Raw genomic sequence first — 20,961 nt, forward strand, 5'->3', positions numbered from 1 at the left:
TCCCTGACCCTTCCCCCCTACTCATCATGACTTCTTCCCTCCTCTCCCTTCCTCCCCACCGTGACCCTCCCCCCCTCTCCAAGTACCTGACCTAGTGAGCGGGTATCCCCACAATGTCTCATGAATGTGTAATAAGATGAGTCACTGTAAGGTTTTCTTTAAGCTCAAGATTTTACATAATAGTGTTGTGAGGAAGAGGTTATTGCCACAACCAGAGCCACCTTTTGTACCCGTCCTTGTTACTGCTGCACGCCCTCGCCTGCCCCAGTAAGGAAGGTTACCAGTAGCCATATACCGCAGGGCACGTCAAGGTTGTGAGGGTCTGGGTTGTCGTACCTGACGATGTGTTTATGAGAGTTATTACTGGACTGAAGGAACATAATATTATAGGATTTATAATAGTTAATGGTGATGGATGGTACCGCTGTAGTTGAGAAAGTGGAATCTTAATTGAGACCATTTCTCAGGAAGGTCGATAACTTATTTTTATCATACGTGGTGAGGAATGGATGGTCATATATCAAACGTCGAAAATCTCGCCATCTTAGCACTTAGGGGTAATCGCCACCAGATGAAAGTTAGTTTTTCTTGAAGGTCTGCAGATTGAAGCTTATGGTGTAAACATCTCTTATAGGAGAATATTACAAAGAGAAATAAAGTAATTTTTGAAAGGGTTTAATGTGGGTTTAAAGTAAGGGAATTTATACTAATTGGAGCAGCATTCCATCCATGACTGCACAGGACTTTTATGTATAATAGACAGCTGCTCAGCATTGAAATGTTGCGTGTTTTGTAGGTTATAAGCGTCTTTACTGCTGATGTGTAGTTTTGGTAAATGTAGTGCCCAGGAGAGATTACTTACTGTCTGCCTGCTCAACAGTAATTGGGGGCCTGAATATTGATCAGCTGTCAGATCGTACTCCAGGTTATTGGTTAGCCAAGTGCAGTTGGCGAGTATCCGATACTTCTGAGTTATTTCTTTATACCAAGTCATATACTTCGTTAACTCAGGGTGTTGTTATTGTGTTAGCGGCAACTTCTGCACCCTAAACAGATTCACGCCCTGGTATCCTGCTAATACGCACGAGTTTATTATATTGATGTTATTTCCTGTTTATCCTCCACAGCAGAGAATGAGCGGCCGTAGGGGCAGGTTACAGTGCAGTGCGACCCGTTGCCTGAGACTAAGGAACTTACCATAAAGTAAAGTGGAAAAAAAAAGTGAAAAGTGAGTGTGAGAATGTTGGTGAGGGAGGGAGGGTCGATTCAACCTAACTCTGGGAAGCTGCTTCATTCTCGGTGGACGGAAGGACCTGCATACTTAACAAGCAGCCCGAGACGTGTGTCATGTTTCTTATGCACTGTTACAGGAGAATGCAACAGGGAACATAAATACCGAGAAGTTCAGCTGCCATTGACCACTGTTGAACAAGCTCGCTAGCATGTACTGTTCTGTACCGGGGGAGCTGCTCGACGACCAGTGGGTTTTATTAGTTATTACACACCTTCCTTCACCTGTCTCTTCATGTGAGCAAAAACACAGTAAGAAGAGATTTTAATATTTTATTTCATTCCAGGACAAGACAGTTAAAGTATGCACGTACAGTATGGCTATAAAATCAATTTACGTATTAGTGTCTCATGTCATGTTGGTGTTCATTCATTTCATTTAATATGCAAGTGCTGTCTGCCTTTCTCCAACACTGCCTCGTGAGTTCTTTCTCCAATATCGTGTCTGGACTTGAACACAGTCGCTCACGTAACACCAGGCCGGGGGTGGCTACTCTGATACCTTCTCGTGACCCGTATTGCGTGCAAAGTAATAATAGCGGGAGGTTGACCTTATTTCAACCTACCATCGACCGCCAGTGATTGTATGTCTTCTCCAGCCTGACTCCTCTCCCCTCTGCCTAACTGGTGGGGGGGCTGTGACAGGTATTATGCATTGTTTGAAATTTATATGAACATTACAGTGAATTTTCAGGGTTATTGTACAGGTAAATAGTCAGTGTAAAGGTGTTAAGGTGTTATAATATAATGCCGTCAGAGGATTGTCTTCTACGAATTTACACTGTCATTGGCTTCCCGGTGCTTAGTCAGTACCTTCAGTAAGCCGGCCTTATACTCCACGAGTTATTACGGTCTGTAGCTGTAACAGTGTCAAGCTGCTAGTGTAAAACTTTTCACTCGTAAATAAGTTGGGAGTTGCTCTCCTAAAATTGTTTAAAATGCTGTTTACGCGGAGGAAATTGAGTTTGGAAGTAGTCAAAACAAAGCACCTCCTATTTCGAGATGAGAGATGTTCTGAGAGCGAAAAGGTTAAAAAAATTTACCCCTGGATAAGTCGATTCATGCCATGACTCTGTGTAATGTGGAGCAATTTGTGTGGCGCCAGTTTGGAACCTGGACCTTCCGGTGGTGCAGTGTCACTGCACGACATGACCAGACCAGCTCGCTGGGGCCCCACACCCTCCTGCTGTCTGAGTAAAAATATGAGTTAATGAGTTGCATGCACGGTAGAGGGAGGGAGCACACGTGCATAGTGATTGTTGTAAACTAATGCTACGATGACCAACACGCATCGCAGTGTGTAGGTGGGGACACGGTCATGCTCACCTCGCCTCTCCTCCCTGTCTGCATCTCTCTCCACGACCTTCCCTTCTCTCTATCCCTCCCCCTCTTTACATCTTAACTTATTCTCTCCCTCTCTTGTGGATCTCTCTATCCTTCCCGTTCTTTACATCTTTCTAAACTCCCTTCACTCTTGTCAACTTTCTCTCCCTCTCTCTCGTACATGCCTTTCCCCTGCAAGAATCACCTTCACTACAATCCTCTCTTCCACTATCCCTTCCACTTGATTATTGTTTATCGCTGGTATAATATCTGCCATAGCACCCTTCCATCCTCCACCCCTCCCACACACACATTTATTTTTTATTTTTTTACAAGCGCCTTTGGGAATCACGCCAGCGGTGGGTCGATGCCTAACTCATTGGATTTACACCAGATGCGAATGCCTAGTCTTTGAGGAATACTCTCCCCAGAATGGTCGCATTTATCCTGCAAGATAAATAATGAATGACACAACTTAATGAACAGTGCTGGACCATAAATCCGTATTATATAAGAAAAAGAAACGGGTTAATTGAATTATTGTCACTATTTTCGTGCTTGGTGTTTATTTATTTCAATGGATTATTATTGGCTGTATGTAAAGGTCATACTTCACCATCCACTTCTGTGTTGTTGATGGCTGTCTCAGTCTGGGTTAATGGGACGTTTCAGTCGGGGTTAATGGAGTGCTGGAGTTGAGGTTAATGGGGTGCTTCAGTTGGGGTTAATGGGGTGCTTCAGTCGTGGTTAATGGGGTGCTTCAGTTGTGGTTAATGGGGTGCTTCAGTTGTGGTTAATGGGGGTGCTTCAGTCGTGGTTAATGGGGTGCTGCAGTCGTGGTTAATGGGGTGCTTCAGTCGTGGTTAATGGTGTGCTTCAGTCGTGGTTAATGGTGTGCTTCAGTCGTGGTTAATGGAGTGCTTCAGTCGTAGTTAATGGGGTGCTGCAGTCGTGGTTAATGGGGGTGCTTCAGTCGTGTTAATGGGGTGCTTCAGTCGTGTTTAATGGGGTGCTGCAGTCGTGGTTAATGGGGTGCTTCAGTCGTGGTTAATGGGGTGCTTGAGTCTGGGTTAATAATGGGATATAATGGGATATGTCAGGAAGAATTAATGGGGTGTCCCGGTCAGATTTAATAGAATACGTCATGCAGTAAGGATTAACGAAGTACCAAGATTAGGATTAAGGATTTGTGGGATGCCTGGGTTAGATTTAATAAGTATTTCTTTTAGGATTAGTGGGATTACCTCAGATTTAATACAACACGTCACTGGGTTAATGGAGGGTGTTACTGATTGTTTTGGTAGTGAAGAGAGAGAGAGAGAGAGAGAGAGAGAGAGAGAGAGAGAGAGAGAGAGAGAGAGAGAGAGAGAGTGTTACCTCAGAAAAGAGTTAGAATACGGGATAATATCAGTGTGGTGGTGGTGTTTGTGAAGCAATTTCTGCATATTGCAATTCCCATGTAATTATCCATATTTACCCCCCCCCCTTTAGTAATAATGGCATTGTTATTGCCTCTCTCCCTCCCTCCACACCACACCCATTACTGGTACATAATGGTGGTGGTTGTATTGGTGGGGTTAATTGGGGTGGTGACGTTAATTGTGGTGGTTGAGAGTGTGTGGTGGCTATAGAACTAGTTGTAGTGATGGAACGTGTTGTAGGTAATGTTATAGTTGTAGGTGTGATGAGTTGGTTTTGGTGGCAGTGGCTGTGGTGAGAGTTGATAGAGGAAGTTGGTTGTAATTAATTAGGGCTTCCAACACTACCATCTACTTGTCCTGCCCACGGTGGTTGCCTGTGTCGTGTCCATGGTTGGTAGTACTGGTATGCACTTAAGAATGTCCTCGTTCGTGTGTACAGGTGGGCATATATGACATCTGGTGTATACATTCTCAACATTCCATCCCACGTCACTGAGAACTTGAGATCGATGGGTCGGTAATAACTAATGAATTCACTCGTCGATCGTAGTCAAAGTGCATTTTAGGGGCTGAAACATCGGTTAGTAAATGGTGTGGCTTGGTTACCGGATATTAAACTTTTAACATTGTACTTTGCTTTGAGTTTTTGTATGCGTAAAGGTTTTATTAATGTGATGTATCTTTGTAATACCGGACATGAGACTTTGCTGTATTACTCGAGTGTTTCCTGCTTATAAAGTACGAGATTTTAATTTTTACAACGATTTATTAAATTGGAGGGTATTTTGTGTTTGTTGTTATTTACAATAATAGTTTCAAACTACAGTAAAGGTTGTAATATCTCTCTCTCTCTCTCTCTCTCTCTCTCTCTCTCTCTCTCTCTCTCTCTCTCATTCATATATTCAATCACTCACTTTATAAGAATAATATTTGAAGTCTATAAACGAGTGCCTCCGATATTAAACCTGTTTTGAATATAAGAGTAAGGATAAATATCATATATATCGAGTATAAAACTCTCAGCCTCATGCACTGTGAGACAGCAGAAGAAGGTTTATGATAGTGAACCGTGAGCAAAGTTGGCCATTGACCTCTATAGTATTTCTCCCGACATTAGTTCCCCCAGGCAACGTCGACGCTGGCAAGAGGGTGGTGGCGGGGCGGTGTAAGGGGATTACTCTGGAGACTGACTGTGATTGTCTGATACTTCGTGCGAGTTATGTTTTTCTCGGTTCATTTCACACTACGAGGAAACAATACGTTGGAATTTATGATGGAGCAGGGAATACCTCGTGAGATATTTTGTCACTATTGAAGAAGTTAGATGGTTAGGCAGGTGTGTTGTGTTGTATTGTTCTCTGGTAATGGTGATTTATATAAGTTTCTTTCTTTTAGTAAATATAGACTGATTATATATAGACAAGATGTAGGTAATTATAATACAAACTGTATAAATAGCATAATTATTAACCTAATATAATTCAACGTAACCTTACTTAATTTTGCTACAGTTTGGTTATCTTTTCAACTTAATTTACGTTTTAGTGAAACAGCAAATGTAACTCTGTGGAATAATTACTATACTTTGTGAAATAATTATCATTAATGTATATTTATAAAACCAGATAGTTATACCTGTTTGAAAAAAATCAGTCAGATTAATCGTGTGTGTGTGGGAGGGGGGGGATGGAAACAACAGGTTAGAAGGCCTTTTGTAAACCGAATCAAAATAGTTTTACCTTACTGTGTATATAAATTAATTAATATTTATCTCGATCCTATTTAGTGTACAGGTGATTACATATTTTACCACAGTAGTCTGACCAGTAATGTATCTGATACACTCCAGTTATTGTCCACAACTCAGTAATGAGGGTCATGCCACCGGTCTTACTGATGGCAGGTGTTGTGTCTGACCTTCAGCCCTACAGCAGGTGTTGAAGGGAGGCTGTGATAGATGTAAAGACTACGACATTTAATATTATCAGTTGGCCTATAAAACTAAAAAACCCAGCACTTGAATATTTACATAATATTGTTATGGTTGAACTTAGAGAGGTAAATTGTGTTTGATGTTCTCTGGTTTGAAATAATTTTGATAGTTTTATTTACTTAACAAATTACACTGATAGGATTGGGATTACTGTACTGATTGGTTGGATACACCACAATTATTGAACTCATTTGGTCGACGTCCCAGCGGCTTACATTACAAGGTCGTCAGAATAATTGGCTTTGCTTGACTGGCGGACCTTGCAGTCACTTGCCTAAAACCACCCAACCCTGGGACTACTTCCGCTCGCTACTGTTACCCACACCAGTGTTTTAAGTTACGTTACCGGGATATTAAATTAATCTTGAACTCTAGTGCTTGAACATAGAAGAGACTGGTTTTACACACAACACTGACGTTCTTATCATGTATTATTTATATCATCAGCTCCCAGATCTCGACTCTTACCAATGCTTAAGTAGTATATTGTTGGCGCGTTGGTTCATGAAAGTTGACAAGCGAGTGAACGTGAAAGGAAATAGCTGAGTACATGTAAATAAACAATTGAATAGCGTCTTTCTAGCTGTGTAATATAGTTTTGTTGATTACTATGAACATTAATCGTGATACACAAAATATTTACCCTTGTTTTATATCACTTATGAAACATCTAATATATGTAAAATAGTTTGTAACATTTGTGTAGGGTGATTACTGATTTAGTCTCTATAGTGATTTGTATTTTAGGTGATTTGACCCTTGTATGGAGAAGGATATTATTGATGGACTTGGATCAGGTGTAACCTTGTCAACTTAGATCAGGTTTAACATGCCTTGGTTCAGGTGATTATGACAAGATATATAACGTGTTGAGTATGCAAACTAAGGGAACTTATTTTGCGTACACAAAGACTTTATTAAGTTGTCCAGCATGTGGCAACGATTGTTCAGTGCGGAATCTAGTAGCTACTTGTTCAGTCTTAAGGTACTGTTCTTCACGTTCCTTCATGTAGTGATAGATTTAACAGTGTAGTTATTGAACCTGTAACAGTGACCATATAGTTCCTCACACACACGTACACGAACACTCTAAAAGATGAATTGCACTATGAACAGTGTATCTATAAATGTCTTTCTTGGTGCTTGTGCATGTAGCTTAGTATATGCTTAAAGTTCGTTAGTTTGAATGTAGCTTGTCAGTACTTCATTTAGTTATAGGAAATTAAAATGCTAGAGAACGAATTAGCCTATGCTTATCTATGGGTGATGGTAAGTGTTACACAGCTTATATACAGTACAAAGGGCTTCGGAAACTCGCTCGCCCGCACTCCCGTGGCGAGTGAATAACCCATGGGGGCAAGTTAAATTTTATATTTATTAGTGTGTCGGGCGCGTGATAATTTTGATGCATGCGAAAGTGAGTGTCGAACATTGTTTAGCTATAAACAAAAAAGAATTAAATATTTTTTCAATTAAAATAATAGAAAACTATCTCGAAAGCAAATGCATTTTTATAACGACTCTTATTATTTATAATAGATATGAGTGCAGTAATGGCGTATCGAACTACTGTAGTTTTAACTGTACTCAGTAGTTTTAATGATTACTGTTGTTACTTCTAATTCCAATAAATTCGTTCATTCATTTACTGATATTTTAAAATTTAACTTTCATTAAATGAATTCGAATGTTAGACACAGGGTATTCCCAACATTTGGACAATATTTCGGGTTTGTAAAAATTTGTGTAGGCTAGTGGAAAATTAATAGATTCATCAGGCCTGATGTAGCATTCTTCTATATACTGTTAACGATGTAGTGAATGTTATGGGGTATATAATATAATTTTGGGGGCTATTATGTACAGTATATGGTAATGTTTGTGCCCGTTCCTTCTATCACTGGCTGGCCTGTGAGGACGAGGTAGATGATCATGCCTATGACGGTGTTGTGCTGAATGAACCGCTTTTTTACGTAGCCAAGAGCTTTGCATGGTGTTAGTGTGTAGTCAAGCTGTTGTATGACTTGCTCCCATCTCTATAGTACTTGTTTCTTCTGGATGCCTCGACATGTTGTAGCAAAGTTTTTCTTTTAATTACCGGTGTTATTATTATTATTATTATTATTATTATTATTATTATTATTATTATTCTCTTGGCCAGTCTTTATAAGTATTTTCCTTATATACAAGACGAAGCCTTAAAATCAAGGATTCTTTCCACCTATAAAGACGTTGATGTTCTTCTGTGTCTGTTTTGGACAATCTTTTATTGTGTACGTCTTGTGTGAAGGTGTTAGGTATTGTTGTCATATTGGTCACCTGTTGTAATTAATTAAGGTGTGTGTTAGTGTGTGTGTGTGTCTCTCTCTCTCTCTCTCTCTCTCTCTCTCTCTCTCTCTCTCTCTCTCTCTCTCTCTCTCTCTCTCTCTCTGTATGTATATATTGGAAATGTTTGTTGTGTGTAGTAGGAATTAAATAAAACAACACGATTCATTAACCATTTATCAATTTGACATTCGTTTTAGTGTTATTGAAGTGGCATCATCGGCCTAGCCCAGGCCGTAGGCAGCGGCGAGGGCCACCCTAGAGCCTGTTTTACACCCAAAAGTAATATTTTCACACATAGAAATTATTTTCAAGGCTTCAACAAGAACAGCGATAACAACATGTATTCTTTACAGTGGTGTCGTAGCATATGTATTTATTTATATACGGTATGTATATGCATGTATACAGACTATAGAAGCTACGGCCACTGAACAACCACCAACACCAATCTTGACGCAGACAAGACGGCCAGGTCCAACATCTTCCAGCTTGGGTTTTTTATTGGTAAACTTTACAAACGACTTTTATGGGAGTGATTTCGTTTTTTACAGTACTCGTGTATATATATATATATATATATATATATATATATATATATATATATATATATATATATATATATATATATATATATCAAAATGGGACTTCAGTTGAGCAAGAGTTGGTGATTGTGTTAGCGACCTTACAGTTTTCCTACGACACAGACAGGGAAGCAAAGATAAAGTTAATTAGTCACCAGCCAAGTGGCAGCTGGTAGTGACGTGCCGCTGGCCAGGGGGCGGAGCTCCAGTAGCAGCGGGGCAGTGACTCGCTCCCTTAGGAACTAATGCTAAGTGTATTATGATACAGGCTATGGAGAGAGCGTGTCTCGTGTGATGAATTGTTGCCAGTAGGAAGACATCTCAAGTTAGAGTAAGAGTACTGCAACAACTTGTAACCTCAACCTTCATTAACTATAAAGTGTAGTCGGCAGCCGAGAAGCCTGAGAGTGGGTTGTGCCCTCGCAGCTGCTGCACTGTAAATCACATGATTTTTAACAACTAGCTACTTCTCTTGTGTGACCCATAAAGAACAGCTTGTTAGAGGTAATAACACTACGTTACAATTGCCTCCATATTTCGCTTTCTAATCATTATTGGTTCTGTGTCCTTCATTCTTGGTAGAACCAATTGGTCCCCTGCTCTCCCAGCTGCAACAGGTGCTCCACCCTCAAGCCACTTGGTGTTTATCCCCCCAAATATTTATTCTGGTCGATATTCAACGACAGATTTTGGAAATTTTGACGAGTGATTGTTCAGAAAATGATAAGAGTGTAGATGTGGAAAGAGAGGGCTCTATGTATAACAGTGACAGGGTACAGGACGACACTGGCGACAAGCGGCAGAGTTTAGGAGCGGCCAAGGCCAGAACAACATCTTAAAGAAAACACCGAACACGGTTGTGAAGACTCGAAGGCCGCACCTCTGGCGATGTCGGCTATTACTGACATTACCATCGCCCGGCCTACATATCCGGATACCCTTGGGTGCTTCAACTACCCAGTAGAAACACTTGTTACTTATTGGCATGTCCTCACCCGGGGAGGTATTGGTAGACCACCGGAGTACATGAAGTTCGCAGTAAAAGCGTTACTCTCCTGGAGATGTTACTGGGCCCATGAAAGTGGTTAAGCACCCCTTGGCAGCTGACAGTGGTGTGGTAGCCTGTTGAGGTGCAGCTTCAGGAGTTGGCCTCCCTCGTGGTGCCCCTGGGCCGCCCAGCACCACCACTCCTGGCTCAGGTGGGAAGCTTGCCAGTAACTTGTGTCTTAGGGGTGTGTATTTTGATCCATTGTTACTTCTGAAGACACTTAAAGCTGGTGCTCGCCGACTGTGCCCGCCAGCGAGTCCGTCCTAAGGCTGAGTTTAGGGGACGCACTCAGAAGGCAGTTTACATTCAGTACCATTATGCCATACTATTACGTTTTGTTGATACCGCTTACACTTACTGATGGAGGGTACCCGGCAGCCCTATAATTGTTGAGTTGTTTTCTATAGTCGATATAAAGTATTTACTCTAAGTGTTCTTTCTTCAACGGGAAGTTACAAAGACTGTGAAAAGTGCTCCCAATGAAGTTAAACAGACCGAAAAATGAGCCGTTTACACACAGGTTTACACAATGTAGAATGCCGGGCGACTTCACCGGATAGAAAGATACGGATAATTTTTGTTGCCCACGAGTACAATGTCCATAAAGTGTTGATGGTGAGCGCGGGGTGGAAGGACCTCTCGCGTGTGTCTGATTCATGATGACTGGAAGATTGTCAACACATAATAAACTTCAAGGTGGGTCGATAAGACGGGCTGTTAGTCTCTCTCTCTGTCATATAAATAAGGTACTCGTATACCTGTATAGCCTATTGCGACGAGTTGTGAAGAAGTAATAGATGCAGATGGTAACTCAGCTATTAGCTTACGTAGTGGAATAAAAGGAAAATTTTAACACATACATGAGAGGCTAGAGAGAGTTGAAGCTAAGTGCAGGCCAATATGGGTTATGTCTATTGGTTTATATAGTATACTTGCTGGTATACTCGTGGTCTGTGACGTATGATGAATTGACGTTGTATATCTCTCGTAAAACTCTATGTAGTATAACAGTATAAATTATATATCTTTACATTTAAGTATAACAATATAGAACATATGACGTTAAAATAAGAAACATTGTTCTCTCTTATCTTGAAAATAAAGATTTTCCCAGGTGTTAAGTGACGTCAGAATCAACTTTCATTATCATACTAATAATAGTGGAGGCGGTGTTACTGGTTCACCTTTATGATGATTTCAGTATTGTCATTTGAATATTTCTTAGTTATTTAGATTTATTGATTGAACAGTAGAGTAAATTGGTTGGTGTTTTGTGCGGCGAATTGTGCGCCAAGTCATAACTGTTATATTTGTGTTTTTGTGCGGTATCCCGATTCACCTGTTAAAACGTTTTACCATGAGTTTTCTGGGTGAGTTAATAAATATATAAATGGCTTTTCTGCATGTTTAGCAAAAGATGTAAATACAACCATCCTTACAGCCATAATTATCCGCCATAAAGAGTTGACCGACCCACCTTTTTTTTTCCAAAGTTGATGCGAGAGGCACACAAACTCCATTGTTTTAGTCAAATGCTAGAGTGGTGTGTGTGGATAGTGACGGACGAGTCTTTGTTTTTGAGGGTAGTGAGGTGCCTTTACTGGCCTGGGTGTTGGGGCTGAAGTTAGTAGAGGCAGGAAGTTGAAGACCCCCCCCTCCTCCCCCAGCACCACCCACACCTCTACTACCCACAACACTAAAGTAGTCCACTCATCAACTCCTTGTTACAGACGCACCTGCACCTCTACCAGTGCTGTGGCTCAACATAACATGGTCATTTACTCGCTGGATTCACAGCTGATGGCACAGGTGTTGTGTAACACGATTCATTACATCCGTTATGAAATGCCCTCCTTGGTCAGCTGGTTAATAACAGACAGAACTTGTAAATTAATAAAGAAATGTTTACAGCAAAACTGCTAATACTCTCGCATTAATGTAAAGTATTATCCAACCTTAATTGGCAGCAGGACGCAGCCCATTTGAAATACAGTTGTTGTTCTCATGGTTCTTCCAGCTAGCTGTACATTAAAACAACACCACAGTTTTAGGGACAATAACTTAGGTAAGTATTCTAGTTATGGAAGATTTATTCGAGCATTTGAGTTTAATTTCTAGTGCTGTTAAGTCTTGGCGTTTAACCTTTGGTTTTGTAATATGTTACGGTTTGTTTGGGTTGTTTGTGTAAGTGTTTTGTTTCGGAATGTGTTTGTATGATACAACCAAGAAAAGTAGACAACAGAGTTCTCTCCTAACATTATTCAAACAACACAGTCATCCACACGTTCCACGTGAGTGACAACATTACTCAAGCATTAACTAGTACAGAGATTACATATTTCTTATTAGCAGCAAGTACACTTCCCAGTAAATACTTAATGTTTAGTCATATTTTATCCATAGATGGTACTTCGGTGGTTTCTGAAGATCCCGGTGTACAAATACTGAATATTATCGGAGTATTGTGAAATTGTTACTCCGAGACGTGTCTCAGGAAATGTATCTCATCGGCACAGAAGACATGTTCCTTGATTTCATTCTCAGTGGAACACACACGTTTAATTTACTTTAAAAATGGCAAAGTTTATACAGGTATATGTATATAAGCATTTAGAAATGTTCCTACTGTCTTATACTGCACGTCTTCAGATAATGAAACCATCATGGGAAGCCAGGCGGCTAGATTATACAAACTTAAGGCTTTATATATTTCCTGCGCCTTGAAACAATATCATAAATCTTTACACAGCACGTAACAAACACATCATTATTTAGATTATAGTATCAGACAAGAGTGGGAGTTGACAGTTTGGTGTCTAACTCTAGTTGTATAGAAATGTTATTGTAGTTACCGGTACATTTACTATGGTATGACGTATCTGTCAGTTAATGTTCTGAATATGTAGTTTTCATCATGATCCTCTAAGCATGCTCGTTCATATAATTACAGGAGAAATGGACTTATTATGATTCGCTGGGTAGTGCATGGCGGCCGGTGATTGGTTGAGGTTAGTCACTTAACCAATCATCGGTGGCAATGAAGTACCTAGCTGGGGCGAAGGAACTGACCTCCCTATTAATTACTACTATTGGACATGAAGATGTGTTTAGTGGGATCCCGGGAATGAGTGCCGAGCCCCAGGCATTGACTGGCATGATTTAAGTGCTGTTAGGCACAAGGGGCTCTAGGATCTTAACAGAGACGCGTGCTGAGGTGTGAATACCAGTGTTGGGGAAGGCGATGCGACCGTTCTGCCGGAACTGGGAATACTGCACCTCCCGGATGGTCTTGAAGGTGTGTCGCCCGAAGATCTTGGCAGAGAAGATGCCTGTAGACACACCGGTAAATATGATCATTTTGTAATGAATGAAACTACACATACAATAGGTTAGCTATTAGTGAAGTCTATCCCTACTTACTTGTATGTTAGTTGGAGTTAAGGACGGGGTTGAGCGTTATTTACGAGCATATGTACAGGACATTGAGAACAGAGAGGAAGAGCGCTCACCTGTAGTTTCGGCGACGAGGCAGGTAAAGCCCTGGGTCCTTGCAACGTTACAGCTCTGCTGGACTAGCATAGAGGCGATGCCGCGCCCGCCGTATGACTTGTCCACATTCAACAGCTCGAAGTTGAAGAACTGTACACGGGAAAACACTTGTCACTTCATCAGGATCAAGACATCAGGATCAAGATTATGTGCGGTAATACTGTAAGATTATTAGGTTAAAGTAAGGTTTTGTAGAGGAAGGTGAAGTGTTTAACTCTCTAGCTACTAAGAGCTCCCCTGAGCTGTATAAAATCGTTTGGCGTTGGTCAGATTAATATCCTTGAAGTTGTTCATTACGGTTAGAGGGTTAAGGCTGGAAAATATCTTATTAGGGTTTAAAAATTCTTTGACTTTCTCTATGGCTTATATTTTCTTGTTGACTTCGGACTTAATGTATATTCTATGTCACTGAATAAAGTTCGGTACCTTTTCGACGCTATATTGGCTGAAGAAGTCTATGTCGCTGGCGAGTTGCGTGAGGAAGGAAATGATCTTGAACATCTTAGGATCCTTCTTAGGGTCGATCCAGGCGAGGAAATCGTCAGGCCCTGGGGCGTCGCCACGCCTCTTGATGCTATTGATGGCCACACCCACCAGCCGCCCGTTAGCTGATTCATCTATCGCCATCACCGACACCCCGTGACTGATCTGTAGGAGGGAAATCACCAGATCCCCTTCAGGAGGACAGCGGGAGAAATTGAGGCACTTGAAGATAAATTGAGGGATCAGTGTGAGACTAGTTTAGGCACAGTATGATGAGGGAGAAGTGCCTCAAGGATCACAGGTGGTAAGAAGGTAATCACTAAACTTTATAATTGAAAATAAAATAAAACTTGCGAGAAGTTTTAAAATAAAATATCTAGAGGAGGCCATGACAAAGTGAAGACATCAGACTTAGCCTCTTGGTGGTAAGCTTGAACACAGATTTATTGGGCTGGAAAAGTGGCGAATGGAAGACTAGCTATGAGGGCAACTTGTAGCTATGGTGAAACAGCAATTGAAAGTTTGTAAAAGGCTATGTTGACGTTCTTATGATGACAGTGGACTTAATACCAGGAAAGGAATATTGACCTTAGTATTAAAACGATTACCATAGCATTGGTGGTTACATAACGCAAATTTAATTACAACAACACATAATGCATTAATATCCAGGTAGCAGTGTGTGGTCGAGAGCGAGAAGCCTGTATTGATTGATAAATTAAAGTTGCTAACAAGAAATGTATTCTAAGTTCTGATTCTGAGGAGATGAAAAGAGCGGCACTCTTATGAAGGTCTTGTGTTGAGCTAGCAGGAAAGTCTTAATGGATCTTATTAATTACTGGAGTCTGAAGGTTGAGCTGGTGGAAAGTGTTAAGTCTTAGCTGTTGGACTAAATGTTAACGGGAAAACTTGACTGGTTGCCATTTCGGTACTTTGCAGTCTCCAAAATGGGTCATAAAATAAATTAATAAATATTGATAATGACATGTTGAGTGTTTACTTACCATGTGAGGCAAGACCTTAGAGAGCCAGTGGTCGACCTCCCTCGGGCTGTCGAGATAGAGTGCCTTCCCCAGGGGCTCGTCCTTGAAGAAATGATTACACAGAAGGTCGACGGCTGCGTCGCTGTACTCTTGCGTCAGTACCTGGGAACAGGAGAGTAGATTAACAGGATGTCTTCACCAGTCTCTCGTCCCCAGTTTTCTTACTGGCCTCTCGTATATGGTGACAACACTGCTGCAGAGTTTGTCTATGAAACAAAGTTGCTCATGTGAATAGTGTGGCAGTTCATCTATAAATGTCTCTGAAATGTTATCGATCTGGAAAATTGCTGAAACTTGTTAACAAAAACAGTTTGTGCCACAATATACTGCTGTGTAATGTAGCGTTAGATGCTTGTGTGTCTCCCGTCCAAATTATATTAAAGAAACATACCCCAGCTACAGAAGCAGCTTAGTCAATTAACGAGTGTTTCCAAGTTACTTGGCTAACTAGGTGTATTGTATGTAAATTTATGCAAAACGGCATCAGCTTGAATGTTCATGCAAGATAAGGCCAAGAGCGAGACTGCAATCGAATACTGCTGTTATTTACACTGTTCATCGCAGGGCTGGAGTTTAGGGTATCGTGATTTGGGTAGCTTGCTGCTGTGATTCTACATCTGTTAAACACAAAAGTCAGTATTTTATCCATTGCCTCTAGGCTCATTTCTTGAGATCTATATTAATTCGAGGAGGAATTTATTATTATTATTATTATTATTATTATTATTGTAATCTGTAACAGTGGGCAGTTAGAGCATTGTTCTCATTAAGCTTATTTTTAACTACTGTGTGCTATTTCATCGGTTATGCTGCAGCCAAGTGAATACAGAGGAGGTAATAGTTAATGGGTACCTAACTTTACAGTTGGAGAAGTGAATACGATCGAGTTTAGTGGTGACTACGCTGCCCCCCTGTGCCCCCAAGGCTTAGTGCAATTTCAGTATTTCATCTTGTTTTAGGTCAGACTTTTCTAGCTTGAGCACATTAGTGGACAGTTTGTGACCTGGAGCCAAGTCATTTATGATGATAGAGAGAGAGAGAGAGAGCATTTTGCTTTATACTCCCTGGCATTCCTCTTTTAAAGACTTAAATCCGGTTGTTGCTTAATGAAAAACTGACATTTGAAGAGATTTCTTATTTCTTATGTGAAGTTGGCAATTAAATTAGGATTTATTTCTGACTCCATAGACCCTACCTTCCGGTGGCTCTCTCTTTTACAAGTGAGTTTGGCTTGATAAACTGTACGTTCTCTTTAATTATTGAAATTGTTTACTTTTACTATCGTATTTAATATTTTTTAATATTTAACAGTGTTGATTTTAATTAATGAAAACAAGGCTTTAGCGTACAAGAAGAATTATTTTGATATTACCATCAGTAACATGCGGAGTAACTCACCTTAAACACGATATTTTCATCGTGTTTGTGAAGAACATCAGGTGGCAGTTCAGGCTCGCTGGGCAGCTCTGGCTCCTCTGGCTCCACCTGCTGCTGTTCCTGCTTTTGCTGACTCTGCTCTAGCTGCTGCTGTGCCTCCTGCCCAGCGGTAGTCTGAGCCAGGGGGTCTTCCTCCCCAGGGGCACTACCTTCACTGCCTTCCCCACTGGCTCCATCCTTACGGCGTGTCCCCAAGGGCGCTGGGGGAGAGAGAGGGTGGCTGTTAAGTGGGTGTGTCTGCAACAATATGTTATTCACGTGACATGACTCCATATAGCACTGTTGTATAGGTGGTGATCTATGGTGTTAGTAATGTGAGACGGTAAGTAATGAAAATGTCAACAAGAAGTACCTGAAGAATAGAGATTTCATATAGTTTTGGAGGGTTAGTGTGTTATGCAGTTGTGGTGTACGTGCATCATGCCGGGTGTCAATATTCGGTTAGACAGGCAATGCCACAGTGCTCCACACCAGGACTGTGGGCGTCATTACTACTGGTGAGGAGTAGCGTCTTATAGATCAGTTCCCTCCTGTCAGCCCAGGACCACCACAGAAAATGTACGTAAACCACACAGGCTATGGGGGAAAACGAGCGTGTTGATCGGGAACTTGTTTACAAGTTGATTTATAAAACAATTGCCCTTCTAAGTTGGTTCTGGGTGAGTCTTCCACCAAACTAATTCAACATAACTCGCTGGAAAGTTGATACATGTCAGACATATAGATTTATTTCTTGTTCTCGTATAAGATGAAACTAAGAATTAGTGGCACAGTGGTGTTATGCTCGAGGAGGTTGTATTACAGAGATCACTTAACAAATGACATGCCTCACCCTAGGATACTAATTAGTGATTTGTTGGGTCATAACAACCACCTCTACTGACCGATGTCACTTGCACAGCTAATTATTATATCATCATCAGCTGAACTCTCTAATTGCCTTATATTTTCCTGAACGTACACAACCAACTCATTAAAGGCAATCTCGGTACAGTAGTATATTTTAATGCGACACAAGAATATGAGATTCAGGTAAAAATTATGCCGTGACTTAGCTAGATGGTGGAATGACTGATAGGCATTAAGTTCTACGGTAGATGTGGATGATTAATGTGTCGTAGTTTTGTACCTTATTTGTCATCTTCTCTGATCCTCTGTTAATGAATGCCTTAAGTGTGGTCTGAGGTATACGTGGCCTAGACAGTGGTTTTAAGAGTCCCTAATTCAACATAGTAACTTAAGGCTATAGTATGAAGGATAAAATTAACTTGAAGAGGTTTTGTAATTTATTCATGAGATTCTGAGAAATTTTCAAGTAATTTAAGGGGAGACGAGACAGGCTTTGTAAAGATAAACAAAAAATGTGGAGGAGATGTAGGTTAGCACAGTGAACATCAGAAGTAAACAAAGAAGCTTACTCAACTCCCTTCAGCCTGTCGTGTTTTAGCACATCTCCACTGCCAATGAAAACCCCCCTCCGTCCTCTACTGCCAGTAAACACAGACTCTGCATGTATCCTGTGTCACGTCATGTCGTCAAAAGCAAAACTTATTGTATTTTTGGGCTCAGTTACAGATTACAAGGCTGTGTGGTTAGTGTGTTTTATTTTACATAATTCCCATTGAAGGATTTGTTGTATATTTGTACAGTCTGATGGATTATTTGTAACTGTTATATCCTGATAGTTGTGAAGAATGGATAGGTGGTATATCGGTTTTATAGTGTGTTTGGTTATTACGGCCGCCTTATACATTAGCCAGTCTCGATAGTAACTTTGTACCGTCCCAGGGAAGAGCTTCTGCTTTCAGAGGTTTAAAATGTTTTGAGCGCGTGAGGGATGATGAACAAATGAAGGTTAAACATAGGTAATGTCTAATTTTGGTGACCTTCGTTTATCCCAGAAATTGAACGAAAGAAGGAAGAAGACATGTTGTAATAAAACAGTATAGAGAGGTGATGGTAACAGGTCAGTATAAACAGTGATGGATGTTTGTCCATAAAAGAGGCAGGTGGTGGAGCGAGGCCGGATGGTGGAGGGGAGGCCGGATGGTGGAGCGAAGGCCGGATGGTGGAGGGGAGGCCAGATGGTGGAGCGAAGGCCAGATGGTGGAGGGGAGGCCGGATGGTGGAGGGGAGGCCGGATGGTGGAGGGGAGGCCGGATGGTGGAGGGGAGGCCAGATGGTGGAGGGGAGGCCAGATGGTGGAGGGGAGGCCAGATGGTGGAGCGAAGGCCAGATGGTGGAGCGAAGGCCGGATGGTGGAGGGGAGGCCGGATGGTGGCTAGAGTCGGAAATCTCTACACAACTTTATAAAGACAATGGCCATCCTAGATACACTGTCTCTCGAGAACTAGTGAAAAAAAGCTACACAATATTGCTATACTTTTAAGAGACCTTTTCAACCTTTGTATCAGAAAATGGAGGCCTTTTACAACTAGGTAAAAATGGATTAAGATTTTCCCCCCTTTTCAAAATAATCCCGTAAACATCGAGTTATTGTACAGGGGCTGTGTGTCCGCCATAGGGAATTATTTGTATATATATATAACTAACAAATGAGATATTACTCGATTGTTTGTATGGAGTGTATTTCGACAAACGCCTTAATCGTAACCGTGTGTGTGTGTGTGGGGTTACAGCCTCTTCAGCATGATTCCCTCAGCAAAACAGATAAATGAAAATAAAAGAAGACGGTTTTAAGGAAATTATTCTTTTTGAAGGAAGTGAATGACTTAAGGGCAGGGAAAAAATTAGCTTGTACAAAAAAGGAAAGTTTGATTGTTTTAATTGGGGAAATATAGAAGTACAAAGCGAGGAAATTAACACGAGAGAGGAAATATGTTGTGTGTGAGAGAGAGAGAGAGAAAGAAAATTTTTGTGGAATGATAAAAAGTGTTGAGGAAGGTGGGTGATACGGCTGTGTTCCCCTCACTGTAATGGACAGTTTTTAGATAGGCGAAAAAATGGTCACATCTCCAGACAAGAAAGAAAAGCTAGGGGCTAAGGATACCACTGTGTGTGTGTGTGTGTGTGTGTGTGTGTGTGTGTGTGTGTGTGTTAAGATAGTAGAGTCTTAACAGGGAAAATGTGTTTAAGAGGAAGGTGGTGTTATTGTTTTGGTAGGAGCGTTGCAGCTGGAAGACTCAGCCGGGAGACATTCAAGTAACTGGAAAATGAGACCTGGGAAGGAGCGGCTGGCTAAATCTTTGTCCAAATTTAAGAATAATGGTACTTGAGGGAGAGAAGAAGAGCAGCAGGGCAGAGGGAGAGAAGGTGGAAAGGAGAAAGGTGATGGAGTGGCAGAAGGGGGAGGGTGGAAGAGACGATGGGAAGGGTGGAAGAGTGGCAGAAGGGTGGAAAGGTGATGGAGTGGCAGAAGGGAGAGAGTGGAGGAGGAAGAAAATCGAGAAGAGGAAGAGGCATAAGGGAACAGTGTCAGAGAGATTAAGGAGAAAGAGAGATTAGAGAACGGAGGAAGAGGAAGGAAAGGAAGTACAGTGAAGGAATAGCCTAGAACAAACAGAAGAATGGAAAAAGAACATGACGATAAAGTTGGCATGGAATGAAAAAAGTGAAGGCCTGAGTCACAGTTGGATAAAAGTGAAGATACTACTGATACGGACTAATGGCAGCAACTAGGAGATAAAAAGATAACAAAAGGAAGACAGAAACGAAAGAAATTTGAACAAGAGAGGAAAAGAAACGAAAAAAAAATTGAACAAGGGTGAAAAAGAAAACCAGGAGAAAGAAAAAGGTGAAAGAAAATTGAATAAAGATTTAACGAAGGGAAAAAAAGATGGAATGTTTACACAGGAGGGTCAAGAGGGCTAACGCGGTGAAAGGCAGAAGGTCATCCCTGGAGGGTAAAAAAATGGGGGGGGGGGCAAAACAAGGTCAGTAAGACACCGTCGGGGCTAACAATAGCAATAATAACATTAGCAACGGGTAGGAGTGTGTAGTAGAGAGACCCAACAGAAGGGAAAGTATCAGTAGAGGCAGTAGCAGTAGGGGGAGACACTGGCAACAGCAGATAGCATCTCATAAAATAGGAACCAACTGTAAGAGCCATTCAGAAGAACAGGAGAGCTGAGATAATGCCGCCAACAGTGGCAGCAACAACAGGTGAATAGACACAATATGAGCTGTGATATCATCAGCAGCAGAGCCAACGGTGGGAGAAGCATCACCCATAACAAGAATTAATACTACCATCACCAGGACCAATGATGCCAGTAACAACAAAACAATAAGAAATAACAGCAGCTGCAGCAGGAGCAGGGGATAGCATTGCCAGCAGCAGCAGCAGCATTAGGGCCAGCGGGAGCAGCAGGCAGGCGGGGAGGAATCAATACGTCGGGTGGAGGTCCCAGCATCGGCGTGTTGCTCTGCCTTAACCAAACTGAGAACTGCTCCCACTGATTTGATGCTTAAGCTTACTCCTCTGTAACCCCCCCTCCACACACAC

At 41.4% G+C, this 20,961-nt stretch overlaps 1 protein-coding gene across 1 annotated transcript in view; it reads right to left on the reverse strand.

Moving 5' to 3' along the window:
- Positions 1-8,515: 8,515 nt before the first annotated feature.
- Positions 8,516-20,961, reverse strand: part of LOC121855735 — a 65,997-nt gene continuing 53,551 nt past the window's right edge. Inside the window, exons 3-7 of the mRNA XM_042350830.1 lie at positions 16,458-16,696; positions 15,021-15,161; positions 13,960-14,181; positions 13,494-13,623; positions 8,516-13,313 (exon numbers count right to left, since the gene is read on the reverse strand). Coding sequence (XP_042206764.1) covers positions 13,144-13,313; positions 13,494-13,623; positions 13,960-14,181; positions 15,021-15,161; positions 16,458-16,696 — 902 coding nt within the window. The 3' untranslated portion in view covers positions 8,516-13,143. The remainder of the gene's footprint in view (positions 13,314-13,493; positions 13,624-13,959; positions 14,182-15,020; positions 15,162-16,457; positions 16,697-20,961) is intronic.

This window comes from Homarus americanus, unplaced genomic scaffold (assembly GCF_018991925.1).
Source record: "Homarus americanus isolate GMGI-L3 unplaced genomic scaffold, GMGI_Hamer_2.0 scaffold15894, whole genome shotgun sequence".
Lineage (NCBI taxonomy): Eukaryota > Metazoa > Arthropoda > Malacostraca > Decapoda > Nephropidae > Homarus > Homarus americanus.